General features: G+C 33.1%; 2 protein-coding genes across 7 annotated transcripts in view; both read right to left on the reverse strand.

Moving 5' to 3' along the window:
- Positions 1–26,341, reverse strand: part of pcs (SH3 domain-binding protein parcas) — a 549,277-nt gene that overhangs the window by 480,070 nt on the left and 42,866 nt on the right. The gene's annotated exons all lie outside the window — the stretch shown is intronic.
- RhoGEF2 (Rho guanine nucleotide exchange factor 2) overlaps positions 1–26,341 on the reverse strand; it is an 89,433-nt gene that overhangs the window by 36,562 nt on the left and 26,530 nt on the right. For all 6 annotated transcript variants that reach the window (XM_073955005.1, XM_073955001.1, XM_073955000.1 and 3 more), the window contains 4 exons: positions 26,142–26,328; positions 25,966–26,077; positions 25,721–25,888; positions 25,596–25,652 (listed from right to left, as the gene is read on the reverse strand). In XM_073955005.1, coding sequence (XP_073811106.1) covers positions 25,596–25,652; positions 25,721–25,888; positions 25,966–26,077; positions 26,142–26,328 — 524 coding nt within the window. The remainder of the gene's footprint in view (positions 1–25,595; positions 25,653–25,720; positions 25,889–25,965; positions 26,078–26,141; positions 26,329–26,341) is intronic.

Consider the following 26,341-nt stretch of genomic DNA (forward strand, 5'->3'; position numbering starts at 1 on the left):
TGAACAGATTTTCTTGAAATTTTTAGAGTATATTCAAGCATTGCCTGAAAGTAACATAAGCTACATATATTAATTCCGTGTTGATATGGAGATATACATCAGGTGTGGAGGTACCTTTGAGAGAAGAAATCATTTACGATCCAAGTATAAAATTTCATTTATCTTAATACTCCTGCTTTATCGGATGGGGCATCGTTACACTAAACAAGAGAGATCATCATATAATAGACTATAATGTCGCTACGGGGTAGGGTATGCAGGTAATAACATGGGGAAATTTATTTATTTCATAGAATGCAATGTTAAGTCTTAGGGCCGATTAATATTTTTGTGGCTGAAATTTCAATAAAAGTAAGAGTAAATCTTATACAACACTGTGGAGTAGCGAAAGGCAGGTTCAGGGCAGCTGTTACCCTCAAAGAACCCAAATATTTAATACATATGGGCATTGCAGTTTTTATACCCTCAGCATTTATGCTAACGAGGGTATATGAAGAAAAGACAAATTTTTTAGTTTTCCATAAAAAAAAATTTTAAAAAAATTTTTTAAGCTACATGAAAGATTTTTGGTGCATAGATTGGGAAAAAAATCCCATTCTTAAATCTGTTCGAGATACTAATTTTGGTTGTTGCGCGCAAAAGTTATGGCGGTTTCAATTCTGATAAAAAGAAAAAAATCTTTAAAAGACTCTAATCATTATATTGAGAAACTCTCTTAACTAGGGGCTCTCTACATACTATATGTTTACTGAGGTCCCATAACTTTAGTGAAAAAGTTGTAAATTTTCGCGGAAATTAGGAAAGCATTCAAAACAATTGGTAGCTTACAACTTGTTTTAATAAAATTCAAGCTGTTTATGCATCTGAAAAATGTATAAAAAATATGTACGTAATCTAAACATCGCGAAGATTCAAATGAAACCAAAACTATACAAATCCGTTTAGTGGTTTTCATATTATAGCGAAAAGAAAAAAATATATTGAGGAAATTTATAAAATTTTTGTAAGAGAAAATATTTATTAAAATTTATTTTGTGAGTTAGTTGAACAAAATGTAAGAAAAATAGGTCGGAGTTTTTCTTCTATTTTAGTTAAATTTCACGCAATAAATCACATTTTTTATTCTAATCACTTCTCGATAACACGCTAACATCTAGCAGAAGATATGGATATCTTTCAAATAAATGTTGGGTTCCTTTAAATGGGTTATAATCTTGAAGTAAAATTGTATCGGGTAATGTTCATTTTGAAATGCGTGTAAATCGCGAAATTCTCAAAATCACTTGATGCGCATGCGGTTTACCAATACAGCGAATTCTTCTCTTTTAATTTGTACACATTTGCCAGGATTTACTTTGGCCGCTAAGATGTAGCATCGTCTGCAGTTTAGTGTGCAACAAACTGTATAACGCTTATATATTGCACAAAGTGCATACACTTTTTATGCGCATCCGATTTCACTATCAACCGTGAAAAAATACGTCGATCTAAACATATTACAATAAAATCCATCAAGAACCGTGGATGTAGCATCACACAGTATTTTTTGGATAAATCGGATACAGCTCCCACGGCACTAAATTTTTCAAACCGCTGTTTTCGCACAAACGCGAGTGATGATTCACTTTCTTCATTGAAATGGAAACGATCCACATAAAACGCGAATTAGTCAGCGATATTTTGAAAAACATTTTTCGCAAATTTTTCAATTTTTGCAGTATCCATTTCCGCCGTTCTAGTAGATGGATTTTTATGATCTGTGATTCATATGATCCGGATCGTCGAAAAACTAAAATATCGCGGGGTACCAGCACACTCAAAACAATATTGTAAATACTGTACCCAAAAAATAGGTTTTTTAGAAAAAATATCACACTAAATTTTGGCCTTTGGCAGTAGAATACTCTGCTGCTGTGTGGGCTACATACTCAATATACATATCAGATTATGCGAAATCGCGAGTTCTTTAATCCTATAATTGGTTTTTCGAAATATCCGAATGCGCGTCCCAGTTACATAAAAAATACAAAAAACACCTGAAATCCGGCTTCAAAATGTCAGCATCCATAAAAGGTGGATGCAGTGGAAATTTTGGAAAGTGATACATTAGAAGTGTAATCTTCATTTTGTATTCTCCTACTTTTACTTTGGACAGATGTCCGTCATTTGAATGGTTTAATCAGAAATCGAATAGCAATGTAAAAAAACTGTTTCGCTTCAACGTGTTTTCCCTATGTTTTTTCCTTTACGCGGTCGTAACTACCACGTAAATTAATTTTTTTTGCTAAATTTTTGAGCTTTGTACAAAAGGCTATCAGGCTTAGATAAGGTTTCAATATGGACTTAATCGGTCCACTCCTTCGGGTACCTCACACACAAAATTTCGGGAAAGTTCAGTTTAGGGCCATCCCTCGAATCGCTTTGATTTTTGTTTTAGCAACTTGTATTCACTACCCTCCCTACGACGGTACAAGTTTCATCAGGGGCATGTCCATACTTCCTCAGAAAATAGCCTGAAAGTTGCAAAAAACACCTATGACACCGTGTGAGGTGTTTGGAGCGCAAGATAACTCTCCAATGGATCTGCCGATTCGGTCCAAAATTTGGCCTTAGTAATATTTTGTCCAAACAAAGTTTAAGTTCGAAGATAAGCTATATCGGTCCACTCCTTCAGGTACCTCCCCCACAAAATTTTAAAAATGTTCGGAAAATGTGTTCGTACGGTAACTCTTGAAAGGATTGGCCGAATTGGTCCATACGATACACATCCTAATATATCTACTAGATATAGATCAGGTTCAAATATGCACTATATTTGTCCACTCCATCCGGTACCTCCCACACAAAATTTCGGATAAGTTCACTTTAATACCTGCAATCGAATAACGTTGATTTTTGTTGAAGCAACTTGCATTCGATGCCTCAATTACGATGGTAATTTTTTTTTTTAGGGGCAAGTCCATACTTCTTGAGCAAACAGCCTGAAGGGTGTAAAAACCCGCTATGGCACCATATGTTGTGGCTGGAGATCCGCTTCCATAACGGTCAATGTCGATCAATTCCTTTTAGTATCTCCTCCGCAAAACTTTTGATATTTAATGCTAATCAACATTTTTGTCTGTTCAAACGCCCAACATTTTTAAAACCCCCTAAATACATACGTATTTTGGGAAAAAATTGTTCAATATACACAGGCTGAGGGCAAAGCCGACTGATACTTTTTTACTTGTTTCTAATATGTTTTCCATTACAGAGAAACCCCAATTACAATTACATATCATCAAAATTAAACATAAATTCCTATTTAAATACTCATCTTTATATGACAGAGTAATATGGCTGGCAAACTATCGATATTCCCAACATTAGATATTATCGATAGTTCATTTCAAAAATAGCTATGCGATAGCTATCGATATTATCGTTAATTTGTCATCACTATTAATTTGAAAATGAACATGGCGGAAATGCCTATGCTTTTGTTGACATTTTGCACAAGTATTTCACAGAAATATAAAGAAGAAAAACAATTGCTATTATTTAATAAAAAGACACAAAAATACAATTTACTTCTCCGAAAAAAATGTATACGTGTGACTACGAACTTACTTTCTCACATGTACTAAACCGAAAAGCCGTGTAATTTCTATTCCTTTCAATAAATTTTAGGTTAGGAGTTTTTAATCCGATTATATCGGTAGAGAAAATTATCTATCGATATTGAATTGTTAAAAAATAATCGATATTATCGATACCACTCAGTAATGTTGGTGACATTTCCTGAGTATTTCAGCCATGTGAAACTTCTCTATAAGTGGTATCTTAAGACACGCCGTTCAGACTCGGCAATAAACAGTAGGTCCCATATCATTGAGCTAATATGAATCGAGGTACACTCATTGATACGAGAGAGGTATCCCTTGTCCCGTATGGAATGTTTGTGGAACAATTGTTATTATATTATCGATAGTGCGATCGATTTTTTGCCAGTCCTACAGAGTAGGCAATGGTAGATAAAGTACGCAAAACTAGTATTCGAACACCCTTCAAACATGAGCAAAATCGTTATTTATAGCAGATATTTGCAGAAACAAGTGCATTAATTTATTGGATAGAGAATATTTAAGATTAGTATACATGAAACAAAAATATATGTTAACTAGTTCCATCATTTAAGGGTAGATGGTATTCAGAGTCGAGTCATAATTCATATTCGAACACTTTAAGGCACTACATTTTTGCTTTTAACTTTACTAAATTTTATGTTTCTGAACATCAGAGGCCTCCGCAAGGATATTCAAGTACGAAAAAGTCATACTTCATCAAAAAAACTTCAAAAAAAAAGCAAAGGTACTAAGGTACTTCTTAAGGTGTTCGAATATGAATTTTGCTTCAACTCTAAACGCCATCTACCCTTAAATTATGGAACTAGTTGAAATATCTTTTTGTTTCATGTAAATTATTCTTAAATATTCTCTATCCAATAAATGAATGCACTTGTTTCTGCAATATCTGGTAAAAACGATTTTACTCATTTTTGAAGGGTGTTCGAATATGAGTTTTGCATACTGTATATCACTGATCTGACGGAAACGTGAGCTGGTATAAGATCCTTTACCGGTTTAATTTCATTCAGTTGGACAAACTGAATATTTTATAAGCAGTTGTATACATAAACTCATTGCAGTAATTTTTATCCTTTGCTGTATTATCTTACTAAGCGTTTACACCAGACAATTTGTATTCAAATACAACTCAGATTTACTAACACAGCTTCCAGCTGTCCATCATTTTTTTACAGACAGTCGGGTTTACAAATGTTTGACATTTTTGTAAAAATAAGTAAGATAATAATTGAAATGTGTTGAAAACAAAAGAACATGAACAAAAACAAAGTTTGTGAACGGAAAACAAACAGAAATCGTCGAATTTCATCCATAACTTTACAACTGTTTTTGCAGTTTTCTGAACGCCTACGTCACACATGCAAGTTTTGGGTTTTTGACAATAAATACATGTACTCAACTGTCCTGTCATGTGGGGTTAGTTTTCTAAATAACTTGGACCTGTTCGTCGATTACAAAAAAACATCTAATAGCACACAAAATATATTAAGGAACATGTTATAGTAAAGTGCTCATAATGATATTGTGTGTTTTTGTCAAATGCACAAAAATATCGAAGGTTAGCTGAATTGGCCAGTATAGAGAAGTTTAACCATGTTTTTTGGACCATTCCCCCTTTTGTGTATGAGCACTCCTATTATTATATATACATATATAAATATATATACTGTATACACCAACATATATATACTGTTTACACCAACATTATAAATCGTCTTCCTTCGCATTTTAACCTAGCTAATTCGTAAGTCCAATAGATTTAAAGTTTTTTTTTTTTTTTTTTTTTTTTTTTTTTTGAAACAAAAATCCTTTGGTGGTAGCCAAAAACAGTCTACTATCCTTGTGGCGTTTGTTCCCTTAAATTGAGCAATTATTGGTCATTTAAATGGATTTTATAGACAAAACCTTTAGCGATTAGAGTTGTTTAACACTCTGGCTTTACACAGAAAAAAAATTGCTGTATTTTAGTAATAGTGTTCATAAAGTCTTGCCAAGGTTCTGCATTTCAGGAACGAGAGTTGTTTTGTTTTTCGTTGACTAACAACAACCACCACACTCCACCAACGAAACCAGACACAAATTTTGCTGCTTTTTATTAATGCTTTTATTTTGTGTTATTGTTATTTACCGTTTCTTCTAATGATTTTCACTGTAGTTGTTATCGTCTTGTGAGTATAGCAGAACAATATGAACCATATGTACATACATACATGTTGAGTCTATCAGCACTATATTGAGATATTAAATGTTTCCTTTATATTAAAGAAATTAAAAAATTGTAGATGCGAACTATATCGTACAGCCAATCACTTTTTTTCGACACCAAATGCACTGTAGTTGTTTCGTTTGTCAGTTAACTAACAACAATTGTTGCGACAGTGGTAGTTGTTGTGTGTGTTGCGGTTTGTTGATAAAGTCTCAATGTGATGGTCAGACGATGTTGGGGGTTGTGTTGTGGTTTCTTGTTACAGTGTCAATGTTATGGTGAGACGATGAGACCATTCAAAAGAAAACGAGAATAAAATATGAGAGCAAATAATTGGAATATAGGGAAAAATAGGAAAGTGATTTTGCATCTCATGAAAATCTTACATATTTTTGAAAAAATAGAGGCTTTCGGATGGATATAAGAAACTGCACATGCATCCTATGTGAGGTATCTGTACAGTAGAAAAAAAGCTACATCACGAACGAAAATATGTAAAAATTCTTGAAATATTTTTTTTCTGTGTACCTAGAACAATATATTTGAGTATTTTTCAGCACAGGTTAAGCCAATTTCCATTAGCTCTTTATGTAAGGATTGGCTAATTTATTTATTCCTCGACCAAATAACGTGGTGGCTAATAAATTTGTAACAAAATTGCATGTTTTAAAAAGAAATTTTTAAAAATATTTTTTTAAAGTGATTTCAATGTTTCAAAAATAAAAAACTAAAAAGTTTATTATGTATTTTTATACTTTTGACAAAAGTATAAAAATACATAACACGCCTTAAAACTTAATGGTCAAAACATATGCAACTGAACCAAATCGCATCCAAAATTCTTCAATATTGTGCAAAATATCATTTTTTTAAATGATTCAAATCATTTGCGTTTATTTTAGGATATTTAAAAGTGAGTAAAATTTTAAAACTGATATCAGTCATACGTACTTCATCGGTGTGGTGGCGGTTCATGGGAGAGAAGCAACATGGTTCCAAGAGTCAGAAACTTCTGAAATAATCGAAATTTCTTCACATTTCAGTTTTCGAAATAATAAAATTCAGAGTCCATAGTGCAGTTATATTGTTTATTAGACAAATTTAGAAGTTTGAGTCTCGAAAAAAATGTGAGCGTAGGGGTTGGCGATATCATTGAAAATTCGGGGTCCATAAACTTGAAAAGTTTTAGGAAGGCTCATCAGATGATAATTTTCCACACACATTTAGTAGACAATTTCGGGAGGAGTATATTAAATTTTAAAGTGTGTTATGTATTTTCATATTTGTTCTTAATTGTTGTTATATATCGAGCCAAAACTTTTTTATTTTCTTATTTTTGAAGCATTAAACTATAAATAATTGCAAAAAAATATCTAATTTCACTTTCAAAAAAATATTTTAAAGAAATTTTTCTAAAACGAGCAATTTTATTGCAAATGTATTGGCCACCACTGTATGTATATATTATTGTATACGCCGTCTTGTCATTACTGGAGTGCAAATCGATTATTCAGAAACAAGTCAGCACCAAAATAAAACCTTATCAAATAAATAGCAAAACAAAACAAAATAGCACACAAACAACCGAAAATAAATCTAAACATATTGCGGCAAAATCTAATACAAGAAAATTCAATTCAACCTGGTATAAATGAAAGCGGGCTGCCTGCATAAAGCTATCGCGTCGAGTAGAAATTCGTTGAAACTACACATGATGTCATCATACTTTGTTGTCATTGCTTCCTCTTCTTGTTTGACTTGACGTTTTAATACATAAAAAAGTCCAAACAAAACAAATGACGAATATACTGAATATAAACAAAGGAATTTTATTGCGAATCCCGTTGGTTATGTGCGGTCAGGTCAATAGACAGACAAAATTATCGATTCAAATACTCTTTCACCATCTCTATTCGTCGATAATGGACTTAAAGGATTACAAAGACCACCACCACTTCGTTCGACATATGTTCGTTATTTTATTGCCACTACCTCCAAAATAGCTAATAAATATAGCTATTTTTACATATTTTTTTTTGTTTTAAAAATTACTGGTTGTTTTTAACTATAACGCGCGTGTTTTACATATTTAAAAAAATTAGAATTGGATAACAATCCTCATGTGACTGATTGATCGCCACAAATGGAGACAGTCATTTGGCATAAACGCACAGCCAGGTTCAAAATATTGGAGTTTTGACAGTTTGATTCAAAATTGAATATTAATCATTAATTCACGGTTTATACATGAGGATTTAATAAAAGATTTGTTAATATTTTGAGAACAACAGTTTTTTTTCAAAGATTTTTTAAATAAATCCGAAATCGAAGTTACATTCATAACAGGCGAAGCAAGGTTAATCCCAAATAATAGGTATAAAAGACCCAAACAGGTTTTTTCGCTGGTCCTAATGGATTTGTTATACGTTTTTTTTTTTTCAATAAATACATATTTCAATGGCAAATGAATAATGTTTCCTTCTTAGAATAAATTTGGCTCTAATATCCTAATGTTATATTAAATCACTTTTGCCATTAATATGACCGTATTTTTATTCACTTTCTGTTGCAAAACCGAAAATAACATACGCTCGGAATTTACACAACAAATTGTACAAGCAGACGGCGGCAGCCGCCCTGAAAAGAGAATATTCATACTTCAAGTGTTGACGTACATAGTTGCCTGTTGTACTACCAAAATTTGATTTTTTTTTTGTATTTTTGGTTTAATAGCTGTGTCTGTTTACACAATTTCTCAGAAAATTGTTATCACATTTTATCGGTAACAATGAGAATTATTTTAGTGCTAACAATTTAATTTTATTTTTGGACTATTTGCTGTTTAATTTTTGGACTAATTGCTATGTCCACTTACTCGATTTTTGGCAACAACTGTTACTAAATTTTACTGGCATCAATGAGCGCATGCATGTAAACGGACACAGCTACTGTGTTCCTCATTGGTTGTTGTATTTTGTTCCACTTCAATACATGGCGCTATTCAAACAAAAACTGAAATCGAATGAGTTCTTTTTTAATTTGTTTTGGTGTTAGGTTGGATATACTTCTATAGTGTGCACGATTAAGTGTACAAAAAAGCAAATGATGTAACGATATTGAATGCTAACTAGTTTTTGTTAGACATTTTCATTAGTGATGACACATTTCAAACAAAAAAGTTAATAAATAAATGTATGTATGTACAAGTGACTAAAATCAATAATCACTGTCTGCCCAATAATAACTCTTTTATCATTCTCTCTCTCTCTCTCTTTCTCTATTAAAATGTCTTTTTCTGTCTCCATTCTTCAATTCTTAAACACAGACGACTTATTTTGAATTTATTAGGATTGGACGTTATTTTGACACAAATAAAAGTGCCGCCGGGTTAACAAAATCCGGCGGTAGATTCCATTTCGAATCTTACAATTGTTTGTGTAGAACACAAGTGTGTAGAATGTTGAAAAATACCAAAAAAAAAAAACGTCAACTATTTTTATGAGAACCACAAAAAACTCGCAAATTCACAATTTGGCACTCATTTTCCTAACTAGGCTTTTGTACCAGACAATTTTGATCTTACAATAAATATCAAAGATACAAACCTTTTCCACTAATGCATTTATACTTTTCGCAAATGTCTATGCACTGTTTCCAAATTTGTATTAACAGTAAAAATGGCCATTTTTGAACAAAAGAGAACAAATACCATTTCAAACAACGAAAAAGGCGACAAAAATTGATTAAACATTGAATAAAAAAAAATGTTAAAAATTATTATGTATTTTCATTGATGATATCAAAATTTGTTTAGTAATTGTCAATAGTGGAATTTTGTAACTCAATTTTTGAATTACAGACAAAAGTCGGTAAAATTTATACGCAAAATTATGAATGAAACGTATTAATAAAAGTTAACTACACTGTTGTTATCGATAGGACTTTTAGTTGTTAACTTACCGAAAAATTTAATTAATTCCCAAAAATATAAGCATTTTCATTTTACCAATGAGTTACAGAATTCCACTACGGGACGCCTACATCACAAGAACAATTTTTCATTCTTTGACAATGCACGAACTGTCTTTTTGTGTGCTGCCGTGTGTAATCGCAGGGAATTGAAATGTGTGTCATTTTTAGAAAGTACTTTTAGATTTTATTTGAATTGTATTCACACAGTGTCGGACAAATCATTTGCATATCCCAACGCAAATTTACGAAGATGCCACAGAAGGTAAATTCAGGTTTTAATTTCATCTTGCTGTGAAAAAGATTTGCTTGCTAAGAGAGTTCATAGAAAAAGACAACACAAGATTTATTAAGTAGAGTTGGGTAATCTAGTTCCTTGTACTAGTTCCAAAACGTATGAGTAACATCATGAAATGTAACGTGTGATATTAAGTATACGCAGTTTGTTCAAAGAAAAAATGTTGGCCATTGGAACTGCGAAGTGAACTAGATAGTTCCGTATAGTTCCCTTGGCACAACTTTATTATTAAGTAAGGTTACACAGGAGACGAATTCGGGCTTTATAGCATGTTTATATTATAGAGTTTTTGTCGGGCTAACCTTCTTTATGAGGATTTATTTGACGTATACGCAATGGAATTGACATTTGAAACCAAGTGTTTTATTAAATCCGATTACATCTAAACTACTATAAGTCTTCTCCTGAACCAATCAACGAAAGAATGAAATATTATGAGTGACAATAGCTTAATCAAATTGTTGTTAAAACATTTTATTTAATTATTTGTGGAAAAGAAAATGTGGCATTGGTCGCCAAGGAGTAAAGCGGATTACTACACACCATCAGTTTTGACTGTCCAACAACCACAAGCACCATCGTTCGCCAGCAAATTTAAGTATCACCCGTTATTTTCATCAAATCCATGGTTGAAGAATAAAATTCAGCTGGATAACCCTCGGAAAAAATTTGCGGAAAACGCTAATCACAATTCAAAAAGTGGATAATTATCTACTAACAAAGAGTTCTGTTGTATCAAGACAATCTCAGGAAGTGAATTCATGGCTTAGTCTTATCTTGTTGTCAACATTTTTATTGTGTGGAATATCTGAATCTATGCTTCGCAAATTTTAAATCTAAACGTTTTACACGTACATAAATATATTCTAGTGTGAGCAGAAATATGTGTACATATTTTATTTGTAGTTTAAAAGGTTTAAGCAGCAAGATAAGACATCAGTTGGTCTCACTGTGTCACCTTATTCCTTTCACCATGGTTGGTTCTTTAGTCCCAATTTACATTACTAGGCGTTTACACCAGACAATTTGTCTTCAAATACAACTCTGATTTACTAACACATACATACATTTGTCGTTTGTCTCCCAGCTGTCCCTTATTTTTTCACAGACAGTAGGGTTAACAAATTTTTGACATTTTTGTAACAATAAGTGGGATAATAATTGAAATGTATTGAAAGGAAAAGAACACGAAAATAAACACACTATGTGAATGGAAAACAAAAAGAAATCGATCATAATTTCACAACTGTTTTTGCAGTTGTCTGTACGCCTACGTCACACAGGCAAGTTTTGGGTTTTTTACAATCAATACATGAACTCAACTGTCCTGTCATGTGTAAACGCTGGGTTAGACAGTTTTACTTGTGACAATCCTCATCTTTTTTAAGAGAGTTGAGACTAATGGGAACCTTTGTAATCAATTAAATACAAAGTAAATCTTGTTGTTTTTCGCACGTAAAGGAATTAAACGAACAGTTATCCGAATTCCGCCCTAGGGTTTCAAGCAACTTAAAGAATCGGAGTCTAATTTGTTGGCATTTCGGTAAGGTCTATTGGACGCATTCTACTACTTATTTGATTGTATTAAACATTCTGAACATTCGAGCCAAAAAGGTATGCATGACACTTCATTATAATTAACCGCATGCTTGAATTTACGCTAATATATTTTGTCCAACACTGTTTCATTCTTATTTGCTTCCTATGATACGCCATTGTATGTGTATAATATGTACAAACGAATAATTTTGCAGATCCAAAGCGATTGGTAGGTATTACATGCTTATCATTTAAAATTAGAGGTATGCTGCACCTATTCCATTTTAAACAGAAATGCGAAAGAGTTAAATAAATTCCTGGCAAAAATATTTCTTTCTTAGCCTTTTTACTAAAATTGTTTAAAGTGCAGCAGTTTAACAGTTCACTTATGGCTAGTGAAATTTCTGAACACAAATTGTTATCTAATAATCCCCGATCATCTCATGTCACGGTTTGTGTGGCGATTACTTCCTTCGTCGAAGTCATCAAATCGTATGCGTATTAGGGTAAATAAAATTAACATGTATGTACATAAAATTGTCGTATTTCAGGTAAATAACAAAATGCACGAAAGTAATTTTGAATTTCGTTTTATAATTATACATCATTCAATTTTCTGTTGCAAAATTTCAATATCGCCTTTCGAATTTATTGATACACATACTTTTGTATATACAGTTAAGATTTTTTTTGTTTTATTATTGTTTCACATAAACACACATAAAAATTAGAGGAAATTCTGCGATATGCATAAAACCGCACTTTTTTTTTTTTTTTTTTTTTTTTTTTGAAACTACGGACGCGTCCCGGCGCTTTGTCGTATACCAGCGACAATTAATACTATTACTTATTTTTAATTTGTTAACACAGAAAAAACAACAATTATCGTATCTGCCGGCCCGTCACAAACGTCGCATGGTCTTGCAATTCGAGCTAAACCCCAACTGATAGAGGGAACAAAATCGCCAAACTGAGGAATGAGTAAATTCCCCACTTGCCATTATGAGAAAGCGACAAAAGGGCATACAAGAGAATACGCCTTTGCCACCTATAGCCGTCAATTCGTACACAGAGTTTTTTATTTTAACGGAAATATTCTTTGTTTTATGTGTCATCGTTCGCGAGATCCGTGTACAGTCTCTCACGATTGCAATATTTGAGAAAAAGTCTCTGATGATTCTTTCAATTGTTGGGGAATATAAGTGCTCTCTACCCAACCTATGTCCATGTGGGGAGCTCGTTGTTCAAGAAGAACAAAGGAAAGGAGAGGAAATGATTGGCAATATGATCGAGACTTTTAAAAGTTCTCTTCTAAGGGTTCGTGCCACTACTAATTAGCAGAAGATCGATATTAGTGTTGCCATTCCAATTCACAATATTTTGAGTTACCATTGTCGTAAAAATAAAAAAATCTGCTGGGTAGAACAGGGGCAGGGGGAGGGGGGTGTAGCTGACATTCCATGAAAATAATAAATGCTTACATATCGCTCATTTACTCAAGGAGTGACACATCTCCAAAAAAAATCGAGTTTCGAGAAAAACGCGTTTTAAGTGGGCCATCGAAATTTGACTTCCCAACTTAAAAAGATTATTACCCAAAACCAGAGCTTCGATTTACTCGCGAGTGAAAATTTGGGCGGAGGGTGTAAGTTTGTTTGGATGTAATTTTTTGATGGAGGTGGGGTAAGTTTTTGTTTGGGTGGGGGAAAGGGGCAATTTTCCTCCCTCAACATGGTCGAATTCAAGAAGAGTTTCACTCGCGAGTGGAATTAGAGCGAGTATTCGGAGCTCTGCCCAAAACATAAAATAACAACTTTGACCCTATTTTGCAAGCAGTTATTCGGGGGCTTAATTATGGCAATGGAAGCAGTTCAGTATTTGCTCGCGAAAAAGTTGTCGACGCGAAAATAAAACGGCATGAATGGACTCGATCGAAATTTGTCATCGGTTGTTACCTTAAAATTTGTAACAATTTCTACCAATTGTTGCTGGAAGTCATCTTTTAACACAAAAAGTCAGAAAAAGAGAGCGATTCGAGAAAGACATTTTGACAGTTCTTTTGCTGAGAGTTTGCAAATTCTTTCTGGACAAATTTTTCCAGCAAATTTTTTCTTGCAACTCTTCTTCTTCCTGAAAACAATCAATCATCTGTTTTTAATTACAGTCGAAATCGCTTATAATATATATATATATATATATATATATATATATATATATATATATATATATATAACCAACACAAATAAATATCGCTTTTAACGTCATATCGGTTATAACGTCCCTTTTTTGTGAAATATTTGAATTTTGCTACTGATTATAACGTCGAACCATACGAAAAGAAAAATATCTCTCAATATTGTATGTATACTTTTTAATAATATTTGTTTGGGACTGATTGCAAACAAATAAATGTTTGGATCCAATCATAATTTGTTTGTGTCACAACAAATATATGTTTGCAACATTTTGTAACATATCTCAATTTAATATGTTTGGGTACCAACATATTTTTTATGTTAGAACATATTTTTTATGGGTAGAGAGGATTTTTGTCAAAGACAGTAACAACATGGCTCTCGCAGCTGCGGAATGCTGGGGCCTAATTACGTCAATCGATTCGATCGAGTATTTTCTCGTGAAAAAGATTTCGACACGATAAAAAACGACATGACGAGATTCGATCGAAATCGTTGATCGAATGTTTCGAGAGTAACCGGTAATCGAACTACGAAAACCTATGTGTTGCTCAGGGAATATTATAAAGGTAGATGTAAAAAAATTGTTTATTTGAAAGCAAGAACTATAAAAAACAAAATTATGAATGAAAATGTAAATATCTGTGGAATTTGTTGAACAACACATTGAATAATAATTTCGGAATGAAGTTGTGCTAAGAAAATAAGAAAATTATTAATACGAGGGCAGTTCGGAAACTTCTTAGCCTAGCACAAAAAGCGCGTTATAAACAGAAAAAAGGTAAGTGTTTTGGAAACTTCAATCTCTGTTATGAACACATGTTAAATTTTGCTTCGATCTGGCAACTCCTTCATATAAAAACAGGTGTTCAAAAAAGACGAATCCGCAATTTTTTTACAATGGAAAAATCAGAAATGCGTGCTGTCATTAAATATTTACATAAAAAAGGTTTATCGGGACAAAAAATTCATAATGATATGGTGAATGTGTTAGGTGAAAGTGCTCCTTCATATGCAACAGTAAAAAATTGGGTTGCTGAATTTAAACGTGGTCGTACAAGCATTGAAGATGAACCACGTAGTGGACCTTCAAAAACAGCAACAACAACAGAAATTATAGCAAAAGTGCGTGAAATTGCTAATATCATGGGTTTCTCAAATGATCGAGTCCATTTAATTTTGCATGAAGAACTACAGATGAAAAAGCTTTCTGCAAGATGGGTGCCGCATTTGTTAACAGTCGATCACAAACGCATAAGAATGATCATTTCTCAAGTTTGTTTGGATCGTTTTAAGCGAAATAAAATGAATTTTAAGCGTCGTTTCATAACTGTTGATGAGACATGGATCCACCACTATACTCCAGAGACAAAAGAACAATCCAAACAATGGACTGAAGCTGGAGGAAGTGCCCCAAAGAATGCAAAAACAGTTCAATCGGCTGGTAAGGTTATGGCAACGGTTTTTTGGGACTTCAAAGGATTTTATTGATGGACTATCTGCAAAAGGGTAATACAATAAATTCAGAGTACTATTGCAACTTTTTGGATCAATTAAATGTACAAATTCGAGAAAAACGTCCTGGCTTACAACACAAAAAAATAATTTTTCATCAAGACAACTCACCAGCGCACAAGAGTGTTTTAACAATGGCTAAAATCAACGAATTAAAGTACGAGTTGCTTGACCACCCACCTTATTCTCCTGATTTAGCTCCCAGTGACTTTTACTTGTTCCCAAATCTAAAAAAATTCCTTGTTATTCCGTTTTACCTCAAATGAAGATGCAATTACAGTCGTAAACCACTATTTTGTTAGGGCGAAGATGCCACGGCGTGTTAGCGTTCAAACCAAACTCATAACTTCAAAGGCAGCGCAAAATAGCGTTTGTCATAAAGAAATACATTTGAACGGCCAAATATTCGTTAATGTATAAAAACACATTTGCATTTGAAAAACGAAAAGTTCTAGGACAGAGAAGCCATTCCACAGTCGATACGTCTGAAGAGCTGATTAACCAACAGCGAAACCAGGTAACGTAATTTGGTGACGGTGTGGGTACGAGTCCTTGGCTTTCCTTTTTCACTTGCAAAAAATTCCCGATCATCAAGCTTAACTCAAAACGAGAAAATTAATAAAAAAAATGTACATTTTAAACAAAAAGACAATTTGGTTGCGAGATTTACGCCAGTAAGTTGTTACTAAAAATCGCGACTTTTTATTCAACTACTTATTTAAGTAGCCAAAAAATAACAACTTATTTCGCGGACATGCCCTTGTTAAAATAACGGATTAATGACAAATTTAGCTGGGTATAAAAAGGGTCATCAAAAAACTCATACAAATTTGGTAAACTCACAAATGACATTTTATAAATGGTGCTATTATTTTTTTCGCAGTCGTATGTAAGTAATTGTCACCAAAAGTAAGGAGTGATGTAACAAAAAACTAAATTAATTTTGCAATTATTTTCTTGACACACGATGTAACCCAAAATGTATTTGTTAGAATACACGGAGATAAATAATCAGACCCTCACTAATTATTTGCTCTGTTCCAGAACCTGCTATTTTGACAATTTTGTCAAAAACATCAAAAATAGTGGATTCATGCAGATTCTAAGACAATTTAATTTCAATTTTCAATTTAATTCCAAAATTACTTATATCTATTTACGCTATGATGGAATATGGGACTTAAGAGAAAAATATATTTTAGTAAGATCAAGCCCCATCATATTCATGAACATCGTTATATAAAAGTTCTCTATATATTTTGAAAGGATTATCGAATTTGCATGCTTACCTTGACCCTGGTGTTGACCACCCCAAGGGAACTTCAGTAATCTCTTAATGCTCGGATTTCTGCGAACTGTTGTTGCAACCAACGGGTCAACGTCCATGATTGCACGATTTTCATGGAGAAGTTGATTGTTTTTTACTGTGTTTTCATTGTACTTTACCAATTGACTTTATTTTACATATCCATGATAAAATATAGTACAATTTTATAATTTCTTTATTTCATAGACGTGTAACAATGACATTACTGATATTAATTTTTGGGTTCAGGTATAGAAACATTTGTTGGCAATATGCCTGCAATGTATATACATCATCACTATGAAACATATCGAAACATACGCGGTATCACTTGTAATTTCACTTTTGTTCAACAGAAAACCAATTTTTGCCTTTTGAACCGAGTCACTGTGAAATCGGTAGGAAATATTCTACACAATTACACAGATATCCAGATCGAAATTTCCGCAATATTAGCGTGAATATCAAAAAGGAAACCCACATACATACATATATTCGCTTCTTCTGTCAATTTTTTTGTAATCTTCTAGTATACAATCGCTAATGTTTTGAGGTCTTAAATGTACAACGTTCATTTCTCTATAAATAACTTTCGTTTGCTGCAAAGTTTAAAAAAATGTTTTTGTTGTTTTAGATGAAAATATTCGAAACTGGTAATGTAAACAAAAAACCGATTTAAACAAATGAAACTTTTGTTTAAACACCATTGTGGTCAATGGATGCTGATGTTGGTGTTCGTTCTTTTGTGTCAAAACATGAATGAAGAACAACGTCTGAGGAAAATTTCTGACGACAGCGTAGGAAATCTTCTCCCACATTTTGCACATTATTTGTAAGAATTTAAAAAATATCGAATGTATTCAGAATACGGCTGGAAGCTAGGTAGAGGGGCGATTTAAATGTCAGCATCAATATAATATTGTACATTGAAGTGCGCATAAATAACACAATTCGATTTATGTGGAATCTAGGAAAAGGTTAAACTCAAGGAAAGAAGATGAAAAGGAAGGAAATTGATAGGCTTAATATTTTTTTAATGTTAGAGATAAGTGATTTAAATACTGCGGAATGTTCTCTGCCTTATTTTTACACATACAGATTGGGTTTCTGTATCAGAAAAGTACATTGATAATAGTGTTTTTTTTTTACGCTACTTTGCGCTTTTATTTTGAATGAAAAGGCAATTGGTTGAACGTTACGACATGTGTTTGTTTACATATTGTAATGAAAACTTATTCATAATTTACAGCTGTGATGCGAAGTAGTATTATAAATCAAGGATATCATAAATAAATGATGTGCAAATTCTTGAAAGATGAATAAAAATTGAAGCGAATTGTCGAGGTACCTTTGTATCTACACTTAGTTTGTAGATTTCAAACTCATACAAAAAGGTCATGACCAACTTTTTCTCATTGAAGCCTTATATTTTATGCAAAAATATCCATTTTCTGCCATACATGCAGTGCATCTTTCATTACGTTGTTTTCAGCAATAAATTTGGCAGTATCTAACCAGTCTATTGCTATGAAAACTGTATCAATCACATAAGGTCAGCGATTGACTGCACATACACACACATGTGTTTCTGTAAATGACAATACAAAAGATTCAGTAATTGTTTGGGGATTCAGTTGCTGCTCCCCATTGATGGTGATAAAGATGCATTGAACTGATGTAAAGAACAAACTCTTCCAAACGAACAGAAACTGAATTTTGTTTACACGTCTACTTATGGAGGAGGGTATGTACGTATGTTGTGGGTAGTATTGCAAACATATGCACATCAACATCGCTGTGTCCGTTTATGTACTGCATGCACACGTCCATACCGACAAATATTGAAAAAAAAAAAAACAATTACAGCTGTTATCGGTTATAAAATACATATTACAGAATTATAATGTTATCCGATCGAAACATCTTCAAATATAATCACAGTTTCATTTTTTCCTATTTTTAGGCAGGCACAACCACATCTCCTTTTGTGACAGTTTATTTGGAACAAATTGATTAATTTTAAAATAAAGTAAACAAAGGCAAACATTGACCATGAATTCAAAATAGAAAATGGAAAATACTTGATGAGAGATGCCTGAAACTGTATTATTATTTTCATTTAATTTTCCTTTTTACTGCAAATATATGTTTTTAAATATACCATTGTAACTATTTACGCTTTGGTTTCTTGTTTTATAGCTAAAGTTAAAATCCGTTTGTTTTTTATCACACCCGTCTGTCTCATTCATTCCCTAAATTTGCGGTTTTTTGTGTATATCTTTCGACCTAACAAACCGAGAAGCCACCGTTATATCGCACGTCCGCATTTGCCGTTTTGGGAAATACTACTGACTACTCGATTGCTTCAATGCGATTATTGTTCACTGCTGACTGTTCGACTCCTTGCTGTGAGGAAGGATGGAGGTTTGGGGTGGTGATGTGGATATCAATGCTGAGTGATGGGTTGTTACTTTGCACTCGCATGGAGAAATAAACATTGTAGACACACACATGCTCAGACGTATAACAATGACTGAGAAGATACGCAACATGTTATTCTCTAAATTTCCCCAAACATTCTCTTAAAAACACTCTCTCTGTTATCTTGAAAAGGGGATTGCCATATTAATTAGTTGGTAAACAGCTGATAAATTTTAGAGCATGCAAGTTTCTTTTAGTTGTTGAACCAACAACGTTTTCGGAGCCGGAATAACTTGCAAATTTTGCGAAAAAAAGTAAACTCCGACTTAGGACAAGTTTTTGTTTCAACATTTATTTATGAATCCTTATCCTATTCTTACATAATAAAGATATGAATATTAATTATTGGTGGCCCGTTTATTCATTTTTATAAGAAAACAATGAGAAAATATTTAATCAAAGGTTATAATCATGGTGCAATACATAAGTTGAAACAGTAATGGATACTTTAGACGATATGTTATTTTAAATATGTTTTGTCACTCTCCATATACATTTTGTATACAAAAAGTGACAACTCATATATGTATGTAAAAAACATATCGTTTAAAGTACCCATAAGGCATCTTGATTTCACACAATCTGTCAAATCCATTGTTATTGTGAATTAATCGTATGAAAACTTAAACAAACATTATGACAACTTGAAGTACTTTCAATCAAAATAGTCTTGTTGTCGTAGTTTCCGGTTCACCTTGTTAATTGCATCATGGTTATAATATACTCAGAGAATACAGTTTGACAAGTAATTGTTTTCAAACTGAGAAAACGAACACTTTTTATGCATTAATTACTAAAAAATTACAAATAGTTGTGATAAGACCAAATTGAATGGATAAATAAAAAATTAACCCGCTTAGTTCAACAATAATAACCAAAAGAATAATTAACATGTAATGCAAGGTGCCAAGAAAATGTTTTCAAAATGTAATTAAGGTTCCAAAATACCCCATGTTTTCGGCAAATACTTAAAAATCATGACATTTTATTAATTTCATTCTTAAAAAGGGTTAACTACTAACAAGTATCAGCAATATTAGGCATGGGGTATCCCCACTAAGAGGATTACCATATGGACCAAGGGGGTATCAGATCATATTGCATGTAAACAATGTCCTATAGGTCTCAAGCCGAGAATATCTAAAAACTACGACGTTTTATGAGAATTTTGGTTTATGGCATCAATTACAATGAATATTACCTACAGCAGAACTCGATCAGGAGGGTTGCCAGATCGACTAAAAATGTACCAGGTCTTAATAACAGTAAACTGGACATCCTAGGCCAACAATTAGATCTTAAAAGTGGTTTATTTAACTGAAATTTAATTTAGGGATAAGGATATTCACTAAAGCAAACCAAAATATAACCAAGAAGTACAAACAATCGGTTAGAAATGCATATGGAAGATATTGCTAAATTATACTGAGCTTGCTATAGACATCCAATTTTATCTATTAACAGCCAGATTGAGGAATTCCCGTAAGTTTTTTGGCTTTGATGGTATACCATGGTAACACTGTAGCATTATTTCCCCGTCACTTAGAAATTTTTGTCACAGTATTACTTCACAGTACACGAAATATATCCAGTAGGTCATAGTAAGCATTTGCGAAAATTGTAGAAATCTGTACCCCACAAATTTCTAAGGAATATTAGTCTCCAAATGTGCTATTTTCGACTTTTTCATGAAATATTCTTATCTCTTAGTAAATTTTGAGTTGAATGAACCACTTGCAGGCTGTGGTTGTGGGCTTAGTTGGTCCCTTTTACTGTTAATAAGGCCTGGTACTTTTTTAGTCGATCTGGCAACCCTCCTGATCAAGCTATTCTGTAAGCAATATTTATTGTAATTGATGGAAGTCCATCCTGGAGAACTAAAAATACTCATAAAATGTCTTAGTTTTCAGATATTCCCGGTTTGAGACCTATAGGACATCGTTTACATGTAATACGATCTGGTACCCCTTGGTCCATATGGTAACCCTCTTAGTGGGGATATTCCATGCCTAATATTGTTGATACTTGTTAGCAACTAATCCTTGTTAAGAATAAAATTCATAAAATGTCATGATTTTTAAGTATTTACTGAAAACATGGGGTATTTCATGGGGTATCCTCAATTACATTTTGAAAACATTTTCTTGGCACCTTGCATTACATGTTAATTAATCTTTTGGTTATTATTGTTGAGCTAAGCGGGTTAATTTTTTATTTATCCATTCATTTTGGTCTTAAATAAGTCGACCAACTAATTTTTGCAAAAAACCCGACATTTTTATCACAACTATTTGTCATTTTTAGGTAATTAATGCAGGAAAAGTGTTCGTTTTCGCAGTTTGAAAACAATTCCTTGTCAAACTGTATTTATTATTTTAAAAACTCAACTCTTTTCATCTCATTTTAATTGGTAATCAAGCCTATAAATATAAGGACTTCTATTAAGAAAAAAACCTATCATAAACTATACTGTATTAGATCTAAAAAAGAATTAAGATCATATAAATAAAATACATTACATATGCATACAGTGTCAGTCACGTAAATAGCACACCCCTTTAGGGAAAAATAAATTCAGTTAGCTAAGAGTTTTGTTGGGGTAAATTTAAACATTTTTTTAGACAGCGGAATCCTATGCAAATGCATATATGGTTAGGATGGTCGTAGAGAAAATCTAATTAGAAAGGAACCCGTTTTATCACAAAATAAAACGAATTAGGCCCAGAATTTTTTGCATATTTTGCATATCGTGCATATTTTTACATATTTGCATAAAATGAGCATATGCAAAACCATACGCAAAAATATATACAAGTATTTGTGGTCTAAAAATTCCACCGAAATGGCTGGGATGACATGGGTCTACATCTTCATATAGCCCCCATAGAGCCTGTACCTCTCGATTTCCGACATTTTGTGGCCTCAACATTACACTTAAATGGTTAACATTTTGTATAAAGTCTTCGTTGGAAGTATAAAACTTTCCACCTGAAATTTGTCAGTATATGTAGGTCCGCGACTTCATATAGCCCCCATAGAACGGTACCTCCCGATTTTTGGTATTTTGAAAGTTGTAGCCTCAATATCCCACCGAAATGGCTAAAATTTGGTATTTAGTCTTCGTAGAGGGTGGTATAGGTTCACGTCTTCATATAGCCCCCATAGAACGGTACCTCCGGATTTCTGGTATTTTGAAGGTTGTGGCCTCAATATCCCTCCGAAATGGCTGAAATTTGATATTAAGTCTTCCTTGGGGGTATAAAACTCACACCGGAAACTTCTCGATATAGGTCCACGTCTTCATGTAGCCCCCATAGAACGGTACCTCCGGATTTCTGGAATTTTGAAGGTTGTGGCCTCAATATCCCTCCGAAATGGCTGAAATTTGATATTAAGTCTTCCTTGGGGGTATAACAACTTTCCACCTAAAATTTGTCGTTTTAGGTTTAGGCCTTTATATAGCCCCCAGAGAACGATCCCTCCCGATTTTCGGTATTTTGAAGGTTGAGGCTGTGGTTATACATTTTTCTATTTAAACAGTAAAATTGTACATACAACAATTTTTGTACCTATTATTGAAATATTTGTTGCATAAGAATAATTTTTGCATATGCAAAATTTATGTATTTTGCATAATTTGGCATATGTCATATGTTTCGATTGCAATTTAATCAGAAGCTAAAAATTCCAAAATTTGACATGAATCGGACCAAAAATAGGGGTTGCATAAAATTCCGCTGTCTATATATGACAACCCGATTCTATCCAAAGAGGATATTAAGATTTTCTGAAGTTGCTTTAAATGTGTGAAAATTTGCATACAGCATTCGAGATAAATGATTTCTGAAGTAATGATTTTAAATTTAATCGCTTTGATCTCCGGGAAAAGTATTATCTTGCGGTTTCACTGAATTGTCTTCCATTCGCCTTATGTTTTGAAAGTTATTGAAATGGTCGTATATCCTATAGAGATGAACATGTGCAAATTCAAACCATAAAAAGTCTAACATTTTGGTCCGTCTCTGGGATCTGATGTGTATCCCATAATTCCCTTCTATCACTGAAATTTCAATGAGTGGTGGAGAGTATAACAAACACATTGGGGCCTTAATGCTTTTTAGAGTCATATTTCCGGAGCCAAAATAAATTATGGTAGTGGGGTGTAATTATGTGACCAACACTGAATGTGCAATAATAATTTCCTAACAAAAACGTGTAAATGTAGACTACTAAAAAATGATATTAACATTACAAATTCTCATAAAACTAAATTAAAATACAATGAAATAAAATATGTCATACATGTGAAAAAGCAGATGGTCTGATGGCGACTTAAATTCACAAGAGTTGTATATCTATCACCATTGGTGAATACCGCTTCTATTTTACGTGTTGTGCGAGTGTTGCTGAAGTAATTTGTAAGAAGAGCCGGGGAAAGGCGCTGGACAGAAAGCAGGCAGACCAATGGTACCAGATGAACTACGATTGGCAGACATCGACAGATCTGATCCTGATGGCAAGATCAACCGTCTATCTCAAAAGCAGTAAAGGAACGCAAGCTGCAACCGCTTCGCATAATGCAGATCACCCGGCATCAATGCAAAGCGACTGAAGTTAAGGAACATAATTTATACAAAAAATAAGGTTGCTGGGCTAAGCAATGGCAACTGTATCACCTTCGTCACATCCAATGGAGACAAAGTAAGAACTTGTATTGTCGCCGAAAAGAATCTGAAAAGTATCTGTCTAATTTAGGCGGAGGAGATATCATCACGGCAATAAAGATAGAAGATATCCTGCACAAGGTCACCATACTCTCATCCATCTACATTCCGTTCGAAGCCCTGACCCACCAGGCTAAGATGTGGAAATTAAAAGCCACACGACATAACCAAAATGACATATCCTTTTATTTCTCACTAATCTATCATCATCATATTATTTTTACATATGCATACATCATTTTACATCAATTATAACTTTTTTTATATATCATATCAACAAAAAGTGGTTCGTGCGTGAAATCTTTCAACATTTAAATGGAATAAAAGTTATTTCAGCCATTAATAGGCAAAAGATCATTCTTTTGCAACAGGAAATACTTCTTTGAGAATTTTTTTTCATTTGATAGTAGTTTTACACAAAAAATATATGGTCTCTTCCAGAACTACAAGAATATACTAATTTTTACTATATATTTCGATAACACAAAGGAAAAATGGTTATCGTAGTAAAAACTTGTAGATTCTTGCAAGTTCTGGAACAGGCATATAATTTCAAAGTGGTTTGTGCGGGACATTTTTTACTACCTTAATGGGGAAAATTTTATTTTGTTAATTAATAGCAAACTTACATTCATTTCTGCTACAGAAAATCATTTTTGAGAAAAAAGGTAAAAATGTGAACTAATAACCTTCTGCCAAATTGGACCAACAAGTCTGCTTCTTCTCTCTCTATCTATCTCTCTCTTCTCTACACCTAAAATCTTCAGTATCTTTCAATATATCTCTCAAAGCTCTGTTATATGTATATCTTCTTCCAACGACACCTATTTTTTCTCTATAACTTGGTTTTTTCAGTACATTATCAGGATGAACACAATGGGCAAAGTGTCCGAGTGAAGTAGCTGTCTATTACCAGAGATAAACGTCCTTTAACCTATCATAACCTACATATACGTTTTGTTTATCAACACATCCTGTTCTTCGAAATATGCATATGAGAATTTTTACAACCGACATAAAATTTTTTACAACAAAAACGTAGGTAAAGTAAAAAATGTTTCTCAAACAATGTTTCTTGTATCAAGAAACACCATTTCTGAAATGTTCGAAATGGATACTGGTTTTCAACATTTGGCAAACAAAAGAAAAAAAAATTGCCAAATCTTCGACAATGGTGGTCGTTTTCGAAATTTGTGGCAAACATTTGAAAATATGATAATATATAATATATTAATAGTATAATTTTTGTACTAATGTAAAGGGTCAGGAAAATTTAGTTTGGGATGTTTTGAATTTTCTTATTAAATTCTAAACGTTTCTAGAATAATACAAATCAAGAATAACAATTGAAATAATAGGCGTGTCTTTTTACTTACTAAATGTTGCTGAAACATTTTTTTCAGCAACTTTTCCTTTATACAACTGTCAAAATCTGCAACATTAGTAATAATTATTACTAATTATCACGTAAAAAGACACAGCTAATATAAATTCCTACCTATCGAGTCTGCAGTTAGTCCCCATTTACATTAGGCGAGTTTACTTGCGGCAATTGTCAGTTTGTAGGTGAGAGAGGGTGCTGAGAGGCAAAGGGTTACCATATGCCTCACCTCTCTCTCCTACATAATGACAATTGCCGCAAGTAAACTCGCCTAATGTAAATTGGGACTTATATCCAGAGAAAACTTTGTTTTACAAATCATAAATAGGAAATATTGTTTAAAACTCAAACTTACCACTTCCAAAATCCAGCGGAGGATCGAAATCATCGGGGTCTTGTCGTTGCCGTTTATCTGAAAAAAAAAAATAGTGATTGTTTTCAACATGCTTTAATTTCCATTTCGCTTTCTTCAAATAATACCTCCACTTGCATCAACTGACGTTTTTGGACGAATTTTTCCCATAATAAGTTTACTAATTTTGCTGTCATTGTTCAAATCTTTGTCTTTACGTTTCGCTTGAGGTAATGGGCCCGGGCAATTTTCCTCTAAAATTTTCGAACAAGGACGGTGAATATTTAATTTACAGTCTGCAAATGAAAAAAGAACAATAGAAACTCTTTAGGTGGAATTCATACGAATTGGCATTACTGATTGTTTTACTTACCTGTACAATGGAAGCCTTGCGGACTAACACCCCAAATAATAGTCTGACAATGATTGCAGTGGGTCACCTCATAGTATTGTCTCAATACTAGTGGATGACCACGAACAATCATCTGAAATAAAGAAATTAATAGATATTAGCAATGACAGATATTATGAGAACAATTTCGACCTTACCTTTCCTTTTTTGCCCATTAAACGTGATTTGAAACTTTTCTCACGACTAACGAAATGATGTACCCGATCTATTATGCTATTTGGATGGGATCGCGTTATGAATATCCGATGTATAACAGTCGATAGTGCGGAACAGAGAGCCAGCTTCTTTGGATCCTCGGCGGGTAGATCCTTTTCGTATTCATCGCTAAAATGGGAAG

Source organism: Musca autumnalis, unplaced genomic scaffold (assembly GCF_047663935.1).
Source record: "Musca autumnalis isolate F117 unplaced genomic scaffold, ASM4766393v1 scaffold_5, whole genome shotgun sequence".
In the NCBI taxonomy this organism is placed as follows: Eukaryota; Metazoa; Arthropoda; class Insecta; order Diptera; family Muscidae; genus Musca; species Musca autumnalis.